At 36.2% G+C, this 22,960-nt stretch overlaps 1 protein-coding gene across 1 annotated transcript; it reads left to right on the top strand.

The window, feature by feature from the left end:
- The first annotated feature begins 103 nt into the window (after nucleotides 1-103).
- Nucleotides 104-22,429, top strand: LOC145986732 (GDP-D-glucose phosphorylase 1). The gene is made up of 7 exons (XM_083121085.1): nucleotides 104-454; nucleotides 2,527-2,837; nucleotides 3,921-4,023; nucleotides 6,066-6,166; nucleotides 7,993-8,138; nucleotides 10,666-10,731; nucleotides 22,263-22,429. The coding sequence occupies exons 1-7, from the start codon at nucleotides 254-256 to the stop codon at nucleotides 22,379-22,381; spliced, it is 1,047 nt and encodes a 348-aa protein (XP_082977211.1). The 5' UTR covers nucleotides 104-253; the 3' UTR covers nucleotides 22,382-22,429.
- The last annotated feature ends 531 nt before the right edge of the window (nucleotides 22,430-22,960 follow it).

Below are 22,960 nucleotides of genomic sequence, written 5' to 3'. Positions count from 1 at the left end.
AGATAAAGGCACTTGCAGCTTCTTCTATTTCTACGTTTGCATCGAAATTTTTGCGCTTTCGTTTCAGCACGTCTGTTTTTCTTCTGCACGTACTAGGGTTCATTGCCGTCGACGCCGGTCATTATACGAGACGGGCGGCAGCTCTTGCAAATTCATACGAAGTGCATTCTTGCGCTTGTTTGTTCCACCCTAACTCAAAAGACGTTTGACAACATTCAGTTGGAGTCTTATGTAAATCCACGTCGTCAGATAAATGGATGTGATATTTAAATACAACGCGAGCCAGTTCGTGTACAAAACCAGCTGGGAAACTGATAAATGCCAATTTCAGTCAGAATTAGACGGTCTTTTAACTTCGCGATGGAATTTAGCGCAAGAACATGGGCATTTTCGCTACCATTTACGCATTAGAGATCAGAAAATATTGCCTGGAAAATACAGCTTCCTAGCACAGGTTTGTTTTTATGTATGCATATGAAATGTTTACTGTGCTTCAGTATTCAAGTGCAAAGTGGAATCACAGATCATGCTCAGTGGCGGAGAGTTGCTGGCAAAGTTGAGTTCCAGCATCTCAATTTGAGTGGCCAAATTTTCAAAACAAACACAGGGCAAATGAAAACGCACACACAACGTAAAACGGAATCTTCAGATATAAATGTTCCACATTCGAAAATAACACGTTAGCAATGTAAAGAAGTCCGAAATATATGATTCGTAGGTGTTTCCCTCATACGATAATAGTACCTAAATATTAATAAAATGTACTTTTCCGAATAGCTCCCAGATTTATATTATAAATCAAATATTTAATATGTGTGTGTGTTTTGAATTAAGATTCACGTAATTATTTTGCAATCATGAATAAATTTGATAGTGTATCCCCACACAGCTAACATGAATTCAAGCCGAGAAAATGTAAATATAATTCAATTATTCATATAGTTACTAAAAGAAACTCCAGGTATTTTGTAGGAAATTACACATACCATTATGCATTGATTATGTTTATGTTATAATAGGGAATAAGTAGACAGTGGATAATGTGCAATTGAGCTTATACATACTTATGGTATAATTATTTGTGTATGTAACTAGAACATGATCTGAAACATTTTTTAAAATTATATTTTAAGTTATAGTTTCTCTTATTTTCATTAAGAGCATCTCATATAAGCTGTTCATATTTGTTGTATGCTTTTTAATTTTTAATTCTGTATTATTTGCTTATACATTGACCATGTTTTTATGTGGTTCTAAATGAAAGATAGGCTTTATCTTCATGACATGTGTTGTTAGCATTGTAAATTGTTAAATAATATTGTCTTATACACTTACCTTACCTCCCAGGATTTTTAAATTTTGACCTACATTTCACCTTATGCTAAATGTTTACTATCCTTCGGACACCTATAACTTCTGAGTTTCGTCAATTTTTGACATTCGTATTTACCTATCTGCTTCGCGGAACATCCCGTGAATGGTTTTTGGGGCTATCCATCCCGGAATTGGTGAGAAATTTAAACCAAACCATTATTTTCGTTTGAAATTTTTGACTCAAATTTCCCACCGATTCCAGGCTCCGCCACTGGGGTAATTGACCTACCACCCCCAACTGCTAACGTGGCCCCACCTCCGCTACGCTCTGCTCCGGCTCCCCGGCTTTTTCTATAGACTCCCTGTTAAAGGCATGTTAGAAATTGGCCGGAGTCACCTGCACCCAAATGAGCCCCAAACTTTTAAATTTGAAGAAATCCGTTCCCAGGATACGGAAAACTTACCTGAATTTCACACAAAACACCTTCCCTATGTTAGACAATACTACAGGAACTTATTACGGTAAGTAGTTTCTTCTGTAGAAATCTATCCGAAGGATAGTAAACTAGTACCCACCTTATATGTTGAGGTGACATGTTCAGAAATTTGGAAGACCTTACAATGTACAAAGAGCTGCGATGGTCAAGTCGGTAGGGTGTCTGACTACCATGCAGGAGACCCAGGTTCGATTCCTGGGGTGGGAAATTTAAGGTCGTAATTTTTTCAGCCTTATCCCCACATAAAGCAGCTCTGTGGCTCACAGAGCCTCAAATCAATGGCTACCTGGGAGCAACCCTAAGGGGTAAAGGTGGCTGGAGCTTGGTGCTGATCACATCACCTCCAAACTGGCCTAGATCAAGAATGTGTGGCGGTCAACTCCCACATCCCCTAAATGTGCCTTCATTGCACGGGGAACGTTACCTTTTTACCTTTCAATGTACATAAAGGTAAGCAAAAAATGCAGACTTAACAATGACTCAAACCTGTCTTTGGCATACTGTTCCATTGTTCTGCCAGACACAAGATTTCAATTCTGTCGAACCTACGTTTTTTGCTGAATTTTCTACAGAACAAGTCCTGCGTATGTGTGCAGAAACCTAAGTCAGAAAGTGAATGGGACAATAGTCGTTTACCATGCCTTGTCAATAAAATTAAGAAGCTGCTTTGTACCTCATGCATAAAAAATAATAGTTTCCTTGCTATTCTTTACAGCTTAATACGGACAGGACAGAAAACCGTAGGCAACCACAAACAATGTCAAATCTCAGTCAACCGTTTGATGCAACACTTTTCAACTTTACAAAAGTTAGCAAGAAAGAGGTTTTGTTTGAAATTGTTCATGACAAATCTGAGGGTCACACTGAGCAAATAAGTTCTTCGAAACACTATTTTATGATTAATGTCAGTCCTTTGGAATTTGGTCACTGTCTTCTCCTGCCATCCATGGAAGATTGCCAATCTCAAATTGTAACAGAAGATGGCTTGACCCTTGCATTACATGTGATTCTACTTAGTGGTACACCGTAAGTATTTTATACAATTCTACAATATTTTTAATCATTATATGCTGCCATCTGATTTATTGTAATCTTTCATTTTTGTTCAGAACATATTCAATATCCACCATCAGTTGCACAGGAATAAGAAGGGTGGGTTCAAGGGTGCATACTTCCTTCTTTCTTCAAAACTTTATGCACGTTAAGATAATTTCTCAACTCTTGACTATGAATCACTTTGCTTTCTCCAATATTCATTCCAGTTTTCACCTCAACTTCTGTTGAATAAAACACCCTAAGCAACACAACAATCACCTTACTCGTGGTAACACGATCTCCCCCCCCCCCCTCGAGAGGAAGAGGAGGAGAGGGAGGATGCCTCTTTAGCCAAGGGGCTTAATCAATGGGGGTTTCACCGACAAAAATAATTCTATGTCATTCTTTTCCTTGAACTATCACCTTCTCAAATTGTCTCTTTTTAAATATATATATGTATATAAAAATGCAGTAAGTATCGAACATACCTACCAATAAGCTCTGAAGTCAGATTATGTATATAGGTAATTGTTAAGGCAGTTAGCAACTTTGCTCCTCGTGGAACTCTCGCATCGTCGCTCTGACGGCAGGCTTCTGCGCAGCTGAAGGTCAGAGCTCAAGCTAAACCGAATGGCCTGTACTTATCCAAAAAATCAACACCATAAACTATCATACTACATTGTAGTATGGACAAATTACTGCACTTTATTTGTTCTCATGGAATATTTTATAATTAGTGCTAAACAATTGAAGCCTAGAGCCTATCTCTTCTTCAATTGTTCATGTTTTTAAGACCTGTTAAAAATTATCTTGAAAATAATAATAAAATATGAAGAAATGTCAAAATTATTTTGTGAATATTATTTTTTTTATTGACAGTGCAAGGTTATCAAAATTTAATTTTAAAAATGGAATGGCCCACATTCTGTGTCTGTGTAGGTAGGCAGGTTGAACTTTGTACTCCCACTAAAGTTTATGTTGTATTTTGTTTTGCAATATATGCAGGTATGATGCATTAATCAAATTAACATATGTAGAAAGCTTCTTAGTTTTACCTCAACCTTTTTTTTTCAGGGCATTTCGAGTTGCATTCAACAGTCTCTGTGCATTTGCATCAGTCAACCACTTGCATTATCATGCATATTATTTGCATCATCAAATGCTTTTGGAATCATTCGTGAGTTTAATTTCACTAATTTTTTTTGAAAGTTCAAACCTGTCATATGGAGTTACATATTTCTGTTAAATGTTTAAGCATATCCATATTAGAGTACTGCATGGGGCCACTTTCGCTCGCTTGTTCTTGTTAGAGTCTCCTACCCTCAAGCGTATGCAATGGAATATTATTTTAATGTGACAGTCATCGTAGATACATATACAGAGCATTCCCTGACATTTGCTACGAGACTTGGTGGTAAGCGGCCCGGCGTCAGCATTTGTCTTTCCCGGTGAACGGGGTCCGCGACAGTCGCACGCTACAGTCGGTTTTTTTTGCTCTCTTTCCTTTTCTGTTGACGTTGCAGACTGATGCCAGTATAATCCTCCCTCGGAAGTTGTGTTGTGTCGTGTCCGTGTGTTGAAGATTGTGGCTTAATATGGCACCACAAAAGTTTACATTACAACAAAGGATTTATCTTGTCGAGTGTTACTTCGGAAAGAGGAATTGTGGAGAAGTGCGACGACGTTTTGCAACGAAGTTTCCTGGTGTTCCCGTTCCACATAGGACCACTATATTAAACCTCATAAAAAAGTTTAGAGTAACAGGGTCAGTTCTGAATAAAAGTGGAAAGAAAAACCCACGTGTACTTACTGAGGAAAAACTCGATGAGATAGGACAAAGGTTAGAACAGTGTCCTCGGAAATCTATCTGCCGCCTCTCACAAGAAACGGGTGTTTCAAAAACCACAGCATTTAGAGCCGCTAAAATTCTTAAATCTAAAAAGTAGAGTATACAAAGACAATCCGCACACCATCCGTAAGTTAAAAGAGAGTATTGTATGAGAAATTGGAAGAATTACAGTAGACGAACTTGCACGTGTAAATGCCAATTTCCTTCGGAGATGCCAGGAATGTGTTGCAGCAGAGGGACATCATTTTCAATACCTTCTGTAGTCAAAGTTAGTCACAATATGAAAACTGTAATTTTAATAGCCGACTCGAGCAACTATCGTGGACCCCATTCACCGGGAAAGACAAGCGCTGACGCCGGGCCGCTTGCCTCCGTCTCTCGTAGCGAATGTCAGATATCCACCTTGGTAGTTTCAGCCCACAATCATCTATTTCAGTTTCATATATCACTATGTATTGGTAAGATAGATATACTGCATTTTAACATGGAGGTCATGACTATGTTCACTTTAGTTTCAATTTCACTGCATGATCCATATTTAAGGGCCTACTACCACAGACAAATGACAGTTATACGTGTACTACTGGACTTTGAGTGTATACTGCTTACTTTGCCTGTAAACGTTATTCACTTGAGTGAAGAAACTCTCAGTTCTGTGCACTCTCTGGGGTCATCAGTGCTAACTATGTGGTGCTTGAGCGAAATCCTTTTCCTGCAGCACTCTGATCCATATTAATAACACAATAATTTTTATAAAGTATGCAGATAAGGAAATCTGATAAGCTTTAGGATGGGTTGTACTAGAGTGTATTTTACTACAAATGTGAATGTTATTTCGCCAACCTCTGTGGCAGAGTGGTTAGCACAGAGTGCTACTATGCCAGAAGTCCCAGGTTTCAATTATGGCCTGAACTTGGGTGTTCTTTGTGAGTGTCCCTTCATCAATTTCATCATATCATCACTCATTCTCATCGTCACGATTCGCCAAAAGTGGCAGAAAAGCGAGTAAAATAAACAAAATCAATCAAATGAATGAATGTTATTTCAAACTAAATTTCAACCTACTGGGACACATGGTAGACATGAATGAATAGAACATACACATATATCTAAATAGTGGAATTCGGGATGAAGCCAGAGGTAGCTCAATGATAGAGCATTGGCACATAATGTCAAAGACCCAGGTTCGATCCCTTGTGGAGCCTCAAGTTTTCACTTATTTTTCAATAATTTAATGTGAATGTTTTTGTCTGGTGAAATATTTCTTACTCAAGTAAATTAATGAAATATGTGGGTGATGCATATTATTGTAAAAGGTTTTATGTATTTGTATTCATAAAATGTTTATCATTCATTTTTATCTCTTGCAGCCAGTAAAGCACCTAGTTGGACCTTGCTATGAGCTGGTTGATTATCCTGCTGAAGGATTTGCATTTCAACTAGAAGATAAAGATATTTCAAAGTTGGTTAGGTATGCAGGTACAGTCTTTCTTACAGTCATGTTCTTGAAAAAGAAACAGTCTTCTATTGTAAAATGATATTAGTGTTACACTTTTCCTATGTCGCCAAGAGAAAGCTTTCTCAGTTTTCATACGTCTTGAATGGAGATGTTGGACCTGTATACCCATGTGTGTGCACTATTACTGAAAATGTAATAGGGTAATAGGAAACTCTGGGTGGTAAAGGCAGCCAGGGGCATGGTGCTGATCACATCACCCCCAACTTCGGCCGTAATCAAGAAAGTGTGGGGCTCTAAATCCACACCTCCTATACCCCTTCATGGCATGGTACATAGCCCATTGAGCACTTTTTTTTATTAATAATTTTGAAACTAAAATCAGTATTTTTCCAGGCTGACATGGTATAGGGCTTATACAATATACTATAACAAGAAGTTGAGAATATAGATAAGTTTCATCAAGATGAAACATTGTTTACATATACCGCTCAAAGTTCACCAAAAAATAAACTTAGATATTGACAGTGTACAGTAGGGACACTAAATAGATAGCATGTTTGCTTTGCATGGTAGAGAACAAAACACTCTTTCAACATTGAAATTGGATGAATCTAAATGGTAACTTCATTGTATTTGAATCAAGATTACTGCACAAAGATCTTTCATTATCACTTCTTACTTTATGAAACAATGGCAGTGTTGTTCATGTACCTAAACTCTGTGGTGCAATGGCAGTTTGATGACAAAGACCTGTTAGCATTGCATTGCAAGGCATGGTTTCGGCAGGCCCTGGTCCCTCCCAAAACTTTGTCAAATAATATAGAATTGTAGATCAATGTTTTCAGATTTTTGAATACCATAGCAATTTTTCGAGAGGAGGGTAAAATTCAAAAAACAGATTCCCGGCGTTGGTCAAAGGTCCAGCTGAGGATCGAGAAAGTTGGCAAAATACTTTGCGACGCATTCTCATACAGATATAAATGCAAGTACTTTTCCTCCAGGAATTAATAAATTTGTGCATCTTGTTCATGTAACAACTTGGATAATAGACTGATAGTAATAATAGAGCCCTTCCTATGGTCTGGTGTAAAAGCTGTTGCAATGAAAGGTCCAGGGTTTGATCCTTGATTGATTCACATTGTACAGTGGTCCGGAACCCACTTTAAACTGTAGGTCCAGTCCTGGGCAGCCTTTCTGAGCATAAAGTTTACTTAAAACAAAACAAACCTGCAATATTATTTATTCTTAGTGGTTGAGTGGATTTATTTGTTGTTTTATGCACAGTAAGGCTGATCGGGACTGGACCTACAGTTATAGTGGGATCCGAACCACTATGTGCCTCCTCCAGGAATCGAACCCGGGACCCCTTGATTACAAGGCGACGACGCTACCACTGCTCCATCGGGGAGGACTCTTAGTGGTTGAGAATTTATATTTATTAGAAGATACAAATGGTATAAAATAATTTCTATAATTTAAAAACAAGTTTTTAAAAATCGTTCCATATTTCATATGTAGCCACAAGCATAGTAAAATTATGGTAATGATAATAGTACACTTTTAATAACATATTTTTGTTGGTATTAGTCATACTTGAAATTTACATGTGTGTTTCCTCACATTGTTTTAATAGTTTAACAAGCTACGTTAACTACATTATTTTTAAAGGTTGTAATTGTAGTTATTTATTGTATTCTTTGTGTAAGATAATTGAAAAAATAATTTATTACCATCTGCTTAGCATATTTTACATCTGCATAATTAAAGAGCAAGTGCAGCAACCAAGAAATATTTATGTCGTATGATTGTAGTAACTAACTGTATATATCCATTTACAGGGATGTACTTAAGCTGGCTAACTTCCTGCAAACAAATGACGTAGCACATAATATATACATCACCCGTGGTTGTGGATTTCATTCGCAGATGAGAGATAACCTTGATACAATACGAATATATCTATGGGCTAGAAAGTCTTGTTATGGTAAGCATACTTGTTGAATTTAGGACTTATAGGTACTAACTAAACTTTGCATAAAATTTCATCATGTAGTAAACTTTAAATCTTTCACTATTTAAGACACAATCTTGTGGCAAGATGCTCTGTGCTGAATAAATTTTGCAACAATTAATTAAGTTTAATTTAATATATTACCTTAGACATTGTGGGAAGGTCAAACAATATCCAGATGTCTTGGAAATCTTCTTTTCTGACACAGAATTAATTAAAGCAAACATTAAATAAGTTCTTAAAGGTTCGCATAACCACTTTTTGTAGATGCAAAATAATATAATACAGTTATTTTTCGTGGTTTTTATTTTTCCTGCTTTGTTTCATCCTGGTTTCCCAGAACTTTTTTTCAAATTTACACCAAGATAAACATACACAGAACCTTACATTCCTTAGAAGTGTAGAGTGATAAGCCATGTAAGATTGTGTGTGTGTTTATCTTGGTGTAAATTTGAAAAAAAGTTCTGGGAAACCAGGATGAAACGAAGCAGGAAAAATAAAAACCGCTAAAAATAACTCTTATTATTATTTTGCATCGTACATCAGCATCATCTGAGTATTTCTTGTCAGAACTAAATAATTACTCAAAATCAGGTTGTTCCTCACAAAGTTCGCTGTAGTAAGCAATTCTTTTATTTCTTCTTCTGCAAGGTAGTGTGAATAAAGAAACAACTTTACAGATAGATATGCCATGTTTGACATACTTAATTATTGGTTTCCTGTGTCATATGGTTATTGAGGTGCAACAGCAGTGACAAGTCGTGCCATTTCAGATTGTTTTCTACTGATACCACTTAAGGATAGGAATCTAGGGTACAATTAAACAGATACCCATGATTCAGTTCCTACATGCCCGCAGACTTAGAATATCCTGTCATATTAAAAGAAAGAAATGATTGATTATACGCTATGCAAAATCCACAAATCTACGGGTTCAGCATGATTGACACACATTTCATAGAATGTATTATTACAGTTTTAACAGCGAAAGAGTTAATGAGCTATACCAGTAGCATATTCTGAAAATTTGACCTGGTTTACTGCAACAATTCTTATTTATTGTACATATGTATTTATTACATATTAATTAGATATAATAGAAATGAAACACTAATGCAGGCACAAGTCGAACAACTTCAAATTTTCCAGCAATTTCTATGTATATGAAAAAGTTGGTTTACTGACGGTAAACCAGATAACATAAAAAAATATACCACTGAGCTATCTAGATTCAATCTAGTGTAGCATATTTATATATTTTTTTCTGTAAATTCTAAAATATTTAATTAATTTCAGAATTAAGTGCCATCTAGTAGTATGTTGCAGTATCTTACATGTTCTCATGTTATTCATTCTCATCTGATATTTGTGTAATGTGCTAGAAGCTTACTCATATAATCCAAATTGTAAACAAATATCTGAGTAATGCTTATAGGGTTGTGTATTTTATGTATACAATTTAGTATGTTTGTGCTTTTTGTATCCAGATTTGTATTATTATTGAGCGACGGGATTTTATGTACTAAGAAAAGCTAAAATATGCACTAAAAATTTCAAAAACATATCCTAAAAATTGTACATTATGTGTGTTATGACCCTGCCAGTGCACCCAGCACATGCCACTCACCACACAATTCCAAGAGTTGAATGAATCCCCATCTAGACCCATATTTCTTGTGTGCTTGGTTAATATAATTTCTGAACATAGTGAACAATTTTTGCATTTGAATTACTTGTATTTTAGGAATGAAGACAGTTTACAAAGAAAAAATGGATGAGTATCTGCTGGGACTTATTTGAGATTTTCGTCTCAAATAACAGAACCGTCATGCATTAGAGTTATTAACCTGCTCAGTATTAATAAAACAAATTGCCACAAAAATTGTAAAATAAATGAATAAAAATCAATCAGATACCCCCACGATAACAATTTTACACTCTCAAAAGATGGTTGAACTATACTATGTAAAGTAAAACTAAATTCATGTGAACAACCTCGCACAGCACGGTGTATTTTGCACATAATGTCACAGGCTTTACAAAGCCCTGAAATCCTGGCTACAACCCAAAAGATCATGTCATTGTGGATAAATGGTTGGGTTTTGAAAACATTGCATGGTCTTTACAGCATGGAGGTACCTGTCCTGTTAATGGCATGGAACAATGGCCAATGTATGTGTGTGAAAGCCTCCATAAATATCACTTGAAGGTGATGTTAAATGTAATAGTAGTTCATTTCCCTTTAGTTGGAATCAGAGATCTGTTTTTATTATGTATTTTTGGAAGGTTATTGATAGTTTTAAAAAAATAATTTTTGCAACTTTTTATTGCATTTTTACCATTTTTGATGTTTCTTGACTGAATTTATTTTAATTTGCTTCTCTAAAATTTCAAGAATAAAAATTCATCTGAAAAGCAAGGAGCCTTTTTCGGTATCTCAGCATGAAGACACATTTGCACACTGTTTAATCTGATTCTTATTCTTTTTTCTTTCTTTTAGGAGCCAAAGATGTGTCTGCATTTAATGCAGCTGTATGTGAATTATTTGGCCATTTGATAGTAAAAAGTAAGTTGCCATACTCCTGGTAAATGTAGCATAACTTGTAGTTGATTGCATGCTGCCCTATTATAATGTTATGTATATTTCCTTACCATGCACCATCCTTGCATAATGCATTTGTATATACAGGTTGTGTAATTGTAATTTATTCTAGTTCTGTTTAGTTTAGTTTAGTTTATTTGCGTCCAAGGACTACCGGTGTGTACAAATTACAGTACATGGTAATATAGGACATGTCAATACTTACATTACAATACAGGTACATTAATAGATTTTACAAATACAAAATATATAGCCAAAAATTGTAAAAAATTGGGTCTTACTCTGCTATTATATCAAAATCACAAAAAAATATAACATGAGAAGATATACTAATTACCCACTTTCATTTGACATTTAATTTTACAAGAATAATATGTGATTATACTACATTATGTACATTTGTCTTATGTAAAAGTTGCTTCCATGTATTCAGCTATAGAATAAAAAACATGCTTCAGAAGCATTGATTTTATCTTCTGCTTGAATATCATCAATTTTGGTTCTTTCCTCACATCTTGTGGTAGTTTATTGTAGAGATCTATGGAAGAATTTAAGGGGCCTTTCTTACATAAGTTAAGGCGGCAGTGTTTTATGTGAAGTTTGTCTTTATTTCTTGTGTTTAGGCCATGTATTTCCTCATTTGTGGCAAAGTTGGAAATATTTTGCTTAACATAAATTAAGCATTCATAAATATATATGCAGGGGAGAGTTAACACATTAAGTTTACGGAAAAGAGTTCTACATGAATAAGTTTTCTTTACTCGAGCTATGATTCTTATAGCTCTTTTTTGAAGCATAAAAAGGACATTGGAGTGGCCCTTGTTACCCCAAACCATAATACTGTATCTTAGTAAAGCATCAAAGTTTGCCATATAAAGGCACTTTACAGTTTGGGTGCTTGAGATGTCTACCATTTCTCGAAGGGCATAGCACACACTACTTAATTTTGATTGTAGCGTGTTTATATGTTCTGTATAGTTAAGGTGTTCATCCAGAATGATACCCAGAAATTTTGAATTTTTTTTAGGCTCTAGTTGTGTATTCCCAGATATTAGATTGAGGCTTATTTGGTTTCTGGTTTGGATTGTAGAAAATGTAATATAATTTGTTTTTTTGCTGTTGAGGAGTAGATTATTATTTAAAAACCAGTCATCTAATTTGTTTAATACGTTATTAGCCTTAGATTGTAGAGCATCTTTGGAAGTGTCTGTTACTATAATATTTGTATCATCAGCATATAATATTGCATTTGCCTCGGGTATAACATTTGGTAAATCATTTATGTACATAAGAAACAAAAGAGGGCCAAGAATACTTCCCTGAGGCACCCCACATGTTACACTTTTCATGGTGGAGTGTTGATGTGTTACGTATCCTTTTGCTGTGGTGTGAGCGATTTCTATAATTTGCTTTCTATTGGTAAGATAAGATTGAAACCACTTTTGTGGTAGTCCACGAATACCAAGTTTTTGAAGTTTCCACAGCAATATCTCGTAATTTACAGAATCGAAAGCTTTCGATAGGTCACAAGAGACTCCTACCGTGTGATTACAATTATTCAGAGATTGTGAGACACATTCTACTAAGTCTTCTAACGCTGTTTTCGTGCTTCGTTCGGACCTAAAACCATGCTGCGACAAACTTAAGATTGAGTGTTTACTACAGAAATTTTCTACTCTCATCATTATTGCATCTCAATAATTTTTGAGAAGACTGAGAGTTGCGAAATGGGCCTGTAATTTGATAAATCCTTTGGGTCATTTTTCTTCAGTAATGGTTTAACAACAGCTATCTTTAGCCTGTCTGGGAAAATACCTTGTTCAATGGAATTGTTTATTATATGTAGTAATGGTTGACATAGGGAACTATAACATTTCTTAATTAGGAAGTCTGGTATTTCATCAATGCCGGAAGATCGTTTGTTTTTTATACGTCTGAAGATTATCTTTAATTCCTGTTCAGTAATGGGGGAAATGAACAAGGATTTGTCATTCACTGTTATGTGTGTAGAACATTCTTCTGGAGCAGCCATAAACCCATTCCTTCTATTTGGAACTGCATTTACAAAATACTCATTGAAAGCATTCGCAACATTAGGGGGATGTTGGACTTCTTTTCCATTAATGCATATCACCATATTATTACCTAAAGATTGGTGTTTTGTTGATGCATTTCTTATAATTTCCCACATTGTTTTACATTTATTGTTTGAATTATTGATTTTACTGTCATTATGATTAATTTTTGATTGGTGGAGTACATTTTTATATATTTGCTTATACCTCTTGTAATATTTCAGAAAAGATGGATTGGGATTCACCTTACTTTCAGAATGGAGCATTTTTAGTTTTCTACTTGAGATTCTGATTCCATTTGTGACCCATGGTTTACACTCGGTGGATATGTTTACTTGTTTAGGTGGAAAACATTCATTGTGTAACAAGATAATTTTGTTCAGAAAGAGATTAAATTTTTCGTTTGTGGAAGGTAAGTTATAAATATCTTCCCAATTTTCGCTGTTTAGTTTTCCAATAAACATGAGTATAGAACCTTCATCATATTTACGTTTCTGCATTTTTAGTGGCTTTCTATGATATTCAGTAGCTTCTCTTTTACAAGTGAGACATAAAAATTGTGCTTCATGGTCGGAGAAGTGGACTGATATGTTTTCACATTGAAACTCTTTTGAGTGTACACTTAATAACATGTGGTCTATGAGGGAGAGTGTCTCTTTCGTTATGCGCGTGGGTGTAGTTACAATTTGCTTTAGGCCAAAAGTGTTTATTGTGGCTTCAAAGTGCAGTTTCCATCCTGTATTTTTTAGAAAATCAATGTTTAGGTCCCCACATACCAAAATTTCACATGTATAACTTTTTAATTCATCTAACAATACTGACAGATTTTTTATGAATATTGTATAGTCTGCATCAGGCGTTCTGTAGCAACATACTATTATTAAATTATATTGTGCAAGACGTACAACACTAACTTCAAAATGTTTTTCTATAGGTCTCACAGTTTTGGGGACAATTTGTTTGGCAATTATATCATTTTTTGTAAATATGCCTGTTCCCCCTCGTTTTATTAGAGACCTTGATGAGAAACTAGCTAGGTGGAAATTTGGAATTTGAAGGTAAGTAATTTCATCTTTGGACAGCCAGTGCTCAGTAACACACAGTACATGTGCATCTAAACATTCATCGGTTAGGAGCATTTCTAAATCTAACACTTTGCCTGTAATACCTTGAATGTTTAGATGCACAATATTGCATTGTATAACTCTCTTTTTCATTTGAGAGAAACTATTGGGTGTAAGACCATTTACAATATTTGTTGCATTTTTACATTTTACAATAAAAAATCATCTTTAAATTTGCCCGGAACACTCCTTATTCTATCGGATGTTCGTGCAGATGGTTCTTTTTGTTTTACATTAACTCTTTTATCATTTTCCACTTCCTTGTCTTTTTCATTTTTTCTCACTTCACTGTAATCTTCATTTTCTTCACTACCATTTTTATCACTTACCATTTGACTGCATTTTTCACCATTCATCACAAGACAGACTTTTCCGCTATTTACCACATCACTATATTTCTTTCCATTTACCACTTCACTTCCCTGATTATTTATGGGGTGCCATTTCAGTTCAATAGGATTGCACTTTCTTCTTTGGTTTATAATGTATTCAGTTATCACCGTACCTATTGCTTTTGACACCTTTTCTTTTCCAGATCGGTTCAGATGCATGCCATGATTTGTGAAATTGTTTCTCTCTAGCCTGCTTACATCAACAATATCGACATTACTAAAGTTTTTGCACAGGTGTCTGATATTCTTGTTTGTCTCTTTTATGGCCACATTAACACAAGATTCCGGTATGAGATCGTATCTCGTTGGTATATTAACTATGATCACTTTAGAGTTTCTTATTTCAGATAATTTCTTTTCCAATGTATATATCACATTGTGACCCTCATTGCATGCTACATTGTTTGAACCTGCCATTAGCACTACACAGCTGCTGATTTCTTTGTTTTGAGGTTTTAGGCTACTTACAATCTGCCCAATTTTTGCACCTGGCTTGACAAAACCTAACACTGAAACATCGCCTAGCTGACTCTTCACTTTTTCTGCCATTCCTCTGCCATGACTCAGCATAGATGATCACTTCTGGTTGACTAACACTAGATTTTTTAATTTTCGAGATGTTTGTGGTTGTGTTTTTTGACTTCACATTTCTTCTGTACGTTCTTAAATTAGTTTCTGGGTGTATTTCTTCAGTCTGGAAATCTTGTAGTGTAGAAAATCTGTTTTTACTCTCGAAATTTATGCTATCGATGTGATGTTTTTTCTTTGTTGATTTCCTAACCACTTGAGTCCATGAGGATGTAGAATTTGTTATTTCCTTTGCCTTTTCAATAGTTTCTAGTCTGTTTTTCAGGGCTTCATTTTCATTTTTTAACTCCTTTATATCACTTTGCAGTAGATTCACTACCTGTAAAAGATTCGCGAGTTCCTCATTTTCAACACTTTTTTCTCCGTTTTCACATTGCGGACAGAACCATTCACTGTTTTGGTCGATTTCTTCATCGGCATTCAAGTTGCCGCACTTAAAGTGTAACCATTCATCACACATGTCGCAAAGAATTCCATTTTTTACAGATCTTTTACACTTTGCACATTTATCATCATATTTTGTCTTCAATTTGAGAGGAGCTGATAAAAGTACGTCTTCACTCATTGGCGCCATCTTGACCTATATATATAACATATAACAAAAAAGGGGAAACAAAAAGAAACCAGGGAGCTTATTATTGAAACTCGTTACGGTAGCTAGCTGACGAGTTGGTGGCTGAAGTCGGTTGACTACATTGTTAATATTTCTATCTGCAGTAGTATATAGAACACGTCATCTTGTTACAAATGACATATTATAGTATGATTACAGTACAAATACATCCACTTGATTACATATATGGGATGCAGCATAATTAAAGTTATGAGTATATATTATTACATCAGTTTGATTACATACATGGGATACGCTTGATAACATATTTGGGATGTAGACCAGCATAATTGAGTTAGAAATATATATTACATCCACTAGGTTACACATACAGCGTGTCCCGCTTATACGTATAATAAAAGAAAAAATCACAACTTTTTTATGTACCAATTTTTTTTGTCCAAACTTTGTACAAACATGTAACAACTCAGAATTTTTTTTTACAAATCAAGAAAACTAGCGCACTTCCACATGTGAACCGTTAGTAGTACGGCAAATGTCAAACCGGTTGTCAGCCTCAAGCCACACGTTTTGAAGCATGTGTGGGGTAATGTTGCTTACTGCAACCACAATTCTTTCACGCAAGTGTTTCAAATCTCTAACTGGTGTACAGTAAACTTTGTCTTTAACACACCCCTACAACAAAATATCACACACAGTGAGGTCTGATGACCGTGAGGGCCATTCAATAAAATCCAAACCTCTTCCTATCCATTTTCCTTTGAAATGCTCGTCCAGGAAGTCTCTAACGAGATTTGAGAAATGAACCGGTTTCGCGTAACTGTTTTTCCCATTTCTTTATTGAAATGTACGATGGAACTACTTCTTTATCACCTAAACCATAACATCTCTGCACAAGTGTCACAGACTTCACTTCAGACAACGTTAAAACACAAAACACCTTTTCTTGTGGTGACCACATGACGAATGGCTACTGAGAAACTGATGATATCAGTTTTCAAGACATTCTGGCTACTACGCATGCGCAACTACCACTGAATGTGTTGCTAAAAAAATTCTGAGTCATTCTTTAAAATGAAACAAGAATCACATCATTCTGACAGTTTGTTTCGAAGTTATGAATTTTTCTTTTATTATACGTATAAGCAGGACACGCTGTAGTATGTGGCATGCAGATCAGCATAATTAAAGTTTCATACATGTTGATATATATATTGTATCAAGTTGATTATGTATATGGATGGTACAGAGAAGGTAGTTTTCGATATGCTGTAGAAATTCTTCTATGCTGTAGGGTGATGTTTCTAAGAGATAGTTTTTTAATTTGTTTTTGAATAGCTTAAGATTTCTTTCCTCCTTTATTTCACATGGAAGTTTATTGTATAGTAGTATTCCTGTGTTTTTGGCACTCCTTTTGTATAGGTTTAGTCTGTGGTTGTCTATGTGTATATTTGCCTTTGTTCTTGTGTTATGATTATGTATATTACTATTTTTATTGAAGTTTTTGGTGTGCTTTACAAATAGGAGGCATTCTAATATATATAGGGAGGGACCTGTTAGTATTGAAAATTTGGTGAATAGATTTTTACGAGATGTATGTGGAGGCTCAAGGACCATAGTTCTGATGATTTTTTTTTATATAGAATAAAAGCCTTCAACAGTTTTGTTGAGTTCCCCCATAGCAATATGCGGTACCTTAGTCTAGATTCTACGCTTGCGTAATAAGAGTACTTTTACAATTTTTAAATTAGAGATACTGCTCATTTTTCGAATTACATAATGTAAAGTGGCTAGTTATTTAAATAGATTTTCAATATGATGACCAAAATACATGTTTCCATCAAAATGTATGCCTAGAAATTTTATTGTGGTTTTTTGTATGATTTTTGAGTCTATTTCGAGTGTTGGGCAATCTTTATTTTTCTGTTGTGTTGTGTGGAAGGCTGGTTTTTGTTGGATTTAGTATTAGTATGTTTTCCTTGCACATCCATTTAATATATTTTTTAAAGTGTTATTAGAATTTTGCTGAAGAGAGTTCATTTTACGATTTACAATACTTAGGGAGCTGTATAGCTCTTTTTTATATCTTATGTTAGTTTTCCCTTCATCTTCATTTAGTTACTTGCTTTTCAGTTCTTGTTATAAGTTGAATGGTTAAATCACTGGTAGAAAAAAATACTCTTTTATACACATGTGATATATAACCCGAAGACTTCAAGCCTTAAGAATGTTTGACAGCTCACTTTTATAGCTAATGTTTTTATCCTTTCAACTAAAGCTGAGCCTATACCAATGTATCGGTATGAGCCAATGTCATATCGGTATCATAAAGTATTGGTTGGATTTTGTTTATCGATACTGGCTGATATTTTTCTAGCATTTTGATCATTCACAGGGTCCACAAGTATGCTATGCAACACTTTTGCAGAGTCTAATTATCCCGGAAGTGTTGCAAAATTCGAAGTTTGTATTGATTTGGGGTCAACATTACATGAAAAGCTGTTTTTTGTTTGGGTATTTTTTTATATTCTGATGTAATTTTTGAATATTTTAAAGCAAAACTCTGTTAAATTGATGCTTATAATTGGAGTGGAATACTCACCCTCTAATTTTAATCATTATTTTTTATAACTTTTAATTGTTTCAAATTTCAAGCATCAGTATCGGTGTCGGTGGGAATCAGGAAGGATATTATTTCAAACAGTTCTACTTTCAACATAGACTTATACAGAAGGTCGATCTGCGTATGTGTGTCCAATTTTGAACCGTCAACACTGCGTAAAGAATCGACGGATCCAAGTGGTTAAAAGCACGGGAGGATGGTTAGAGCCTGTAGTATCGTGTCGCTATTGCTAGTGTGTGTTATGTGCATCATGGCTCTTAAAGTGAACCGTTTTTGGGAGGGCTACGTAGTTGCACTTTTCTGCGCCAAATATTCGGTGTCGGAAATTCAGAAACAGTGCAATGAACATGGATGCACCTTGGGTTCGACGACTATCAAGAACATAATCAAGCGGCATAAAAACCACGAGGTTCCAGCTATTCAGTCACCCAGCAGGGGGACGAGGAAGTGAGCGTGCACTGCAGTGATGCCACCCGTGTCTCGGAAGTTGCGTCGAATGGCGCTTTAGGAAAAAAAAAACCTACTCAACATGTGATGGCCACACGACTCCACGTGGCCCAGTCAACTGTGAACCGCACCCTGCGTGAGAAATTAAATCTCCGGAAGGTCTTTAAAAGCCACGGGCATTACCTCAGTGAGACCCATCGGTGTGAGAGAACGACCAACAGCAGACGCCTCTACGAACACCATTTATTCGGGGACAAGTGGAAGTTTGTAGCCACACTAGATGAGGCATGGATTTATCTATCAGATTGTGGCAAAATTCGAGCCATAACGTACACTCCACGCAATGCAAAATGCCGTCCAGATTTCGTCCGTCATTTCAAAGCAACTTTCTCTAAGGGATTTCTGGTTGTCACGGGGATAAACTTATCAAGGCAAGTTAACTATTCGTCAGGTCCCAAAAAACTGTAAAATCAACTCTGCATTCTTTCAGCATCATATCCTGACCCCAATTTATACAGACGATCTGCTGCGTTTGTATAGAAATGCCGTAAATCAAGTCTCTGTGCATATGGATAAGACCCCATCACATACATCTCGTTCTACCCAGAACTTTCTGCAACAGATGGCGACAGACACCGGCATTCGGGCTATTCCATTTCACGATATTCCAGTGAAGTCACCGGATGCGAGTCCCATGGATTTCCTTGGGTTTGGTCTACTAAAATGGACACTTTCCTCTCGTCGTGTCACCACTCTCCGAAGCCTGTGAAAAGCCTGTCAGGAGGAATGGCAGAAGATTTCACTTCCTGTACTTCGTCGTAGCCTCCTACAATGGAAGTTACGGTGCAGGGTTATTGCCAAGACACACGGTGATCACATTGAGGCCAACCTATGGTGGTCCCGTGGATTTTCATATGGTAAGGTAAGTGCTAGTACAAAATTGGACACATATACGTGGATTGACCTTTGGTATATTGTTGCGTAACGTCGAGTATGGCATGGAAATCACCCTGGGGCATAGCTCAGTTAAATAAGTTAGGTTTTAGTTTGGGTCTCACTGGACCACCTCTACCCTGAGTGGTGCGGATGAAGGATTGTTGGGAGCCTAAGGCGTTGAATGCTACTCACCTCCTTGCTCGGTGTTCTGGCCCTTGGTTTCTGGCATCAGCGACGGTCGGATGGAGACGGGTGTCCGCTGGAGAGATTGTTGGCGGCGATAAGAGGCGGCTGGCGATTCGGTGGCTTAATTGACAAAGCACTGATTCTCCGGACTCTGGCTGACTTTAGGCTTACGGTTTTCTGCAGTCCAAATTGCTTCTTGAACTGCTCGCTCGTTGCCGCCTCGTAATGTCGCGATCTCTAAACTGGCAGATGTCGTGGTCTCGTCGATCTAGTTGCTGATAAAATGAAGATTGATTGATTATCTCCAGGGGTTTTTATACATGGAAATTTCACCATGACGTGGTGGATTTTGCACCTCCAACTGTTCACCTGGGGTATTCCTTGGTGCAGTGGAGGTGCACTCACCGCTGGCGAGGTCCGTTGCCTTGCTGACTGTGCAGAGCCGAGTGGAAAATTCTTGTTGCTCGGCTCTGCATCCAGTTGAATTTGAGGTGAATGAGCATTCAACTGGCAAGCTTCAGGACGATGTTTTAGTGAAATTGATATTTCTACTTTCATGCTCCTAATTCCTTCATCAATATACACTTTTTAAAGAGCTTTCAAACTGAAGCAACACAAAATACTTTGAAACAAACCTATGTACATATCAATGTTTGGAAGTATTGATAACAACTTACTTGCAACACAGTTTCAAGGAACTGCTAGTTTTTGAAGTATTGGTAACTGCTACTTACTTTTTCAAGTAAGTAGTAATGAATTTTGTGACAAAGGTCCCATACTAGCATGCAATGTTAATTGGTCATTGGTGCTTTTTACCTTTGGTTATAGTAACTCCACATTTTGAGAGCACACCTCTTCTCTTGTTTGCTGGTGGTAAGGAGTGAACCTGACAGACTGGTGAATTACTACATGGGTGGGGCAGGGTGGGGAATGCCATGAAGTTGAAATGTTTAAATGTAACTCAATTACTGTTAAAAAGTAATTTCCATCATTGGTACATAAATGATATGAACATCTATGAGGGTAAAATTGGAAGCCTTGCATTGATAATGCATACAGATACATTCAAGTTTGTTATGGTTTGTTATATAAAATTATGTTTTGGTGTTTTTGTGATGTTTAAAATTCCAAATATGATTTAGAAATTTTGCAGTTATAATATACAATATATACCTAATAGACATATCCTAATTTTCATCCATGTACATGATCCTGATTTTTTATGTGATGTGATCAGCACCATGCTCTAGCTCCTTTACCCTCCAGAGTTGTTGCCAGGTACCCATTTATTAGAGGATAGGTGAACAGCTTTATGCAGGGGCAAGGTTGGAAAAATTCCTACCTTACATCACCCATCTCAGGGATCGAACATGGGTCTCCCTCATGGCATTTAGACATCTTACTGACTAGACAACCTCAGCTCCTGTGTTGGCAAACATGCTACAGTGCTTTTATGGTTGAATCATCTGTGGATCGGTAGCCAGCACGGCGGACAGTGAGACCTCGTCTGCCAGCAAACTTGGTGCAACATCTGCATAACTGGAATCGCTGGCTATGTAATGAAGTAAGCTCGTACAATTACATTGACAGTTACAATTAAAATGAGCACGTAGCTTGGTTCAAGAAGTGTTGGAAATTATGTCCCCCTGCATCCACACATGTTTTTAGTTAATTTTCACTAACATGTATGAGTTCCTCTTCTGAGTTTCTTCCGAAACCTATTAGTTATACTGCAGTTTAAAACCCTAGTCCTTTGGTGATGCAGAGAACCACACCTTTTGGAATCTGCTTTTGAAATACCCTTTTGGTTTTCACCAAAAGCTGCCAAAAGAATGTGGCTAAGATACTTCCCAGAGATCCCCTGAATCATCAGCCTTTCGGCAACCAGGATAATGTCCCACGAGTTTACAGAACTTTCTCCTTTTATACAGTGAATTTATTTACATTTATCCAAAAAGACACCATAGTTGGTTATACATTCACATAGTTACAGAACTTTTACATTGATTTACAATTTTCATGTATTTTTGCAAAGTACCAAAATCCTTTACATTACTTTTTAGTAGTTTATCAGCAGAAAAAAACTTACATATTTTATGATAATAATAAAATAAATTCTATTTTTAAAACATTTTTGAGAAATGTGGTTGAACACAGATCAGTCTTACAGATAGATGATGCAAAGCGCGATTCCAAAACTTGTAGTCGACTAGAGCGACATTGTTGTTGACCATAGATGATTTCTACAGATGACTCAATTAACGTTTGCAAAACATGCATTTGAATAAAGCAACATAACGTAACTGTGACATAATTGCATACCCTGTAAAAATAGTCATCCACCTACCTCTTGAATCCTGACTATAGCACTGTCAACAATGCATGCAAGTCTCCATGGGTTCATTTGTTTTGAAAACTCTCCTGTATCTCAAGTAACAAGTAACTGTAATTGTAACTCAGTTACTTTTAAAAAGTAACTTTACGAATGTTTATGACTACATATGTTGCAATAGCAATACAGTTTGACTGATATGTGAATACTTCTTGCAGGTAAAGAAGCATTTGCAGCACTGACCGAAGATGATGTATCAAGTGTGCTCAAGGAGACGTGTCATGATATGTTTCTGCAAGTAAGAGAAAGTGTTATTAAGCTATTTAATGAATCTTAGTGTATGTTACAAAGCTACTTGAAAATAAAATGATTTTTATAAAATGAATGATGTTCTCATTTCTAATAGCTGTCGTTATCTTGTGAATTATAAACACAACAGCAGATTGTACAGGGATAGATTAGATTTACCCTTAAAACCTCAAGTTGAGTCCTTCAGGGCCCACCGACCAAAATTTAGTTTATAGGACTTACTATATTACCTACTTTGTTATTTTGATTTGAGTTTTGTTATTTAGCATCGATTTTCTGCCACTTTTGGCTAATTGCGATGATATGATGAAATTAATGAGCCGACACTCACAAAGAACACCCTTGCTCAGGATGGGATTCGAACGAGAGACCCTTCTCGTCGTACCATACTGTACTAACCACTCACCTACTTTTTTATTTCTTTGTGTCGGCAATATTCATGTCTTTTGCTGTCATCCTAATTCTGAACAATGCACATTTCCATTTATCAAGAACAGTAGTGAGCAGTGGTAGCTTGTGATAAAAATATTTAGTAGTTCTGCAAACAATAATAATATACAGGGTGTCTCAGAAGTCTTTCCCTGATTACAAACTTTATTCATATCCG

The sequence above is a fragment of the Lepisma saccharinum genome, chromosome 4 (genome assembly GCF_977018435.1).
Source record: "Lepisma saccharinum chromosome 4, izLepSacc3.1, whole genome shotgun sequence".
Classification (NCBI taxonomy): Eukaryota; Metazoa; Arthropoda; class Insecta; order Zygentoma; family Lepismatidae; genus Lepisma; species Lepisma saccharinum.
Note: the sequence above shows the minus strand (reverse complement) of the source record. Positions and strands in the feature narration are given on the sequence as shown.

Excerpts from the sequence above, each read along its gene's own strand:
- LOC145986732 (XM_083121085.1), top strand. The coding sequence starts at position 254 with ATGGATGTGATATTTAAATACAACGCGAGCCAGTTCGTGTACAAAACC. Across the intron at positions 4,024-6,065 it reads AAATGCTTTTGGAATCATTC|CCAGTAAAGCACCTAGTTGG; the intron begins GTGAGTTTAATT and ends TATCTCTTGCAG. Across the intron at positions 6,167-7,992 it reads GATATTTCAAAGTTGGTTAG|GGATGTACTTAAGCTGGCTA; the intron begins GTATGCAGGTAC and ends ATCCATTTACAG.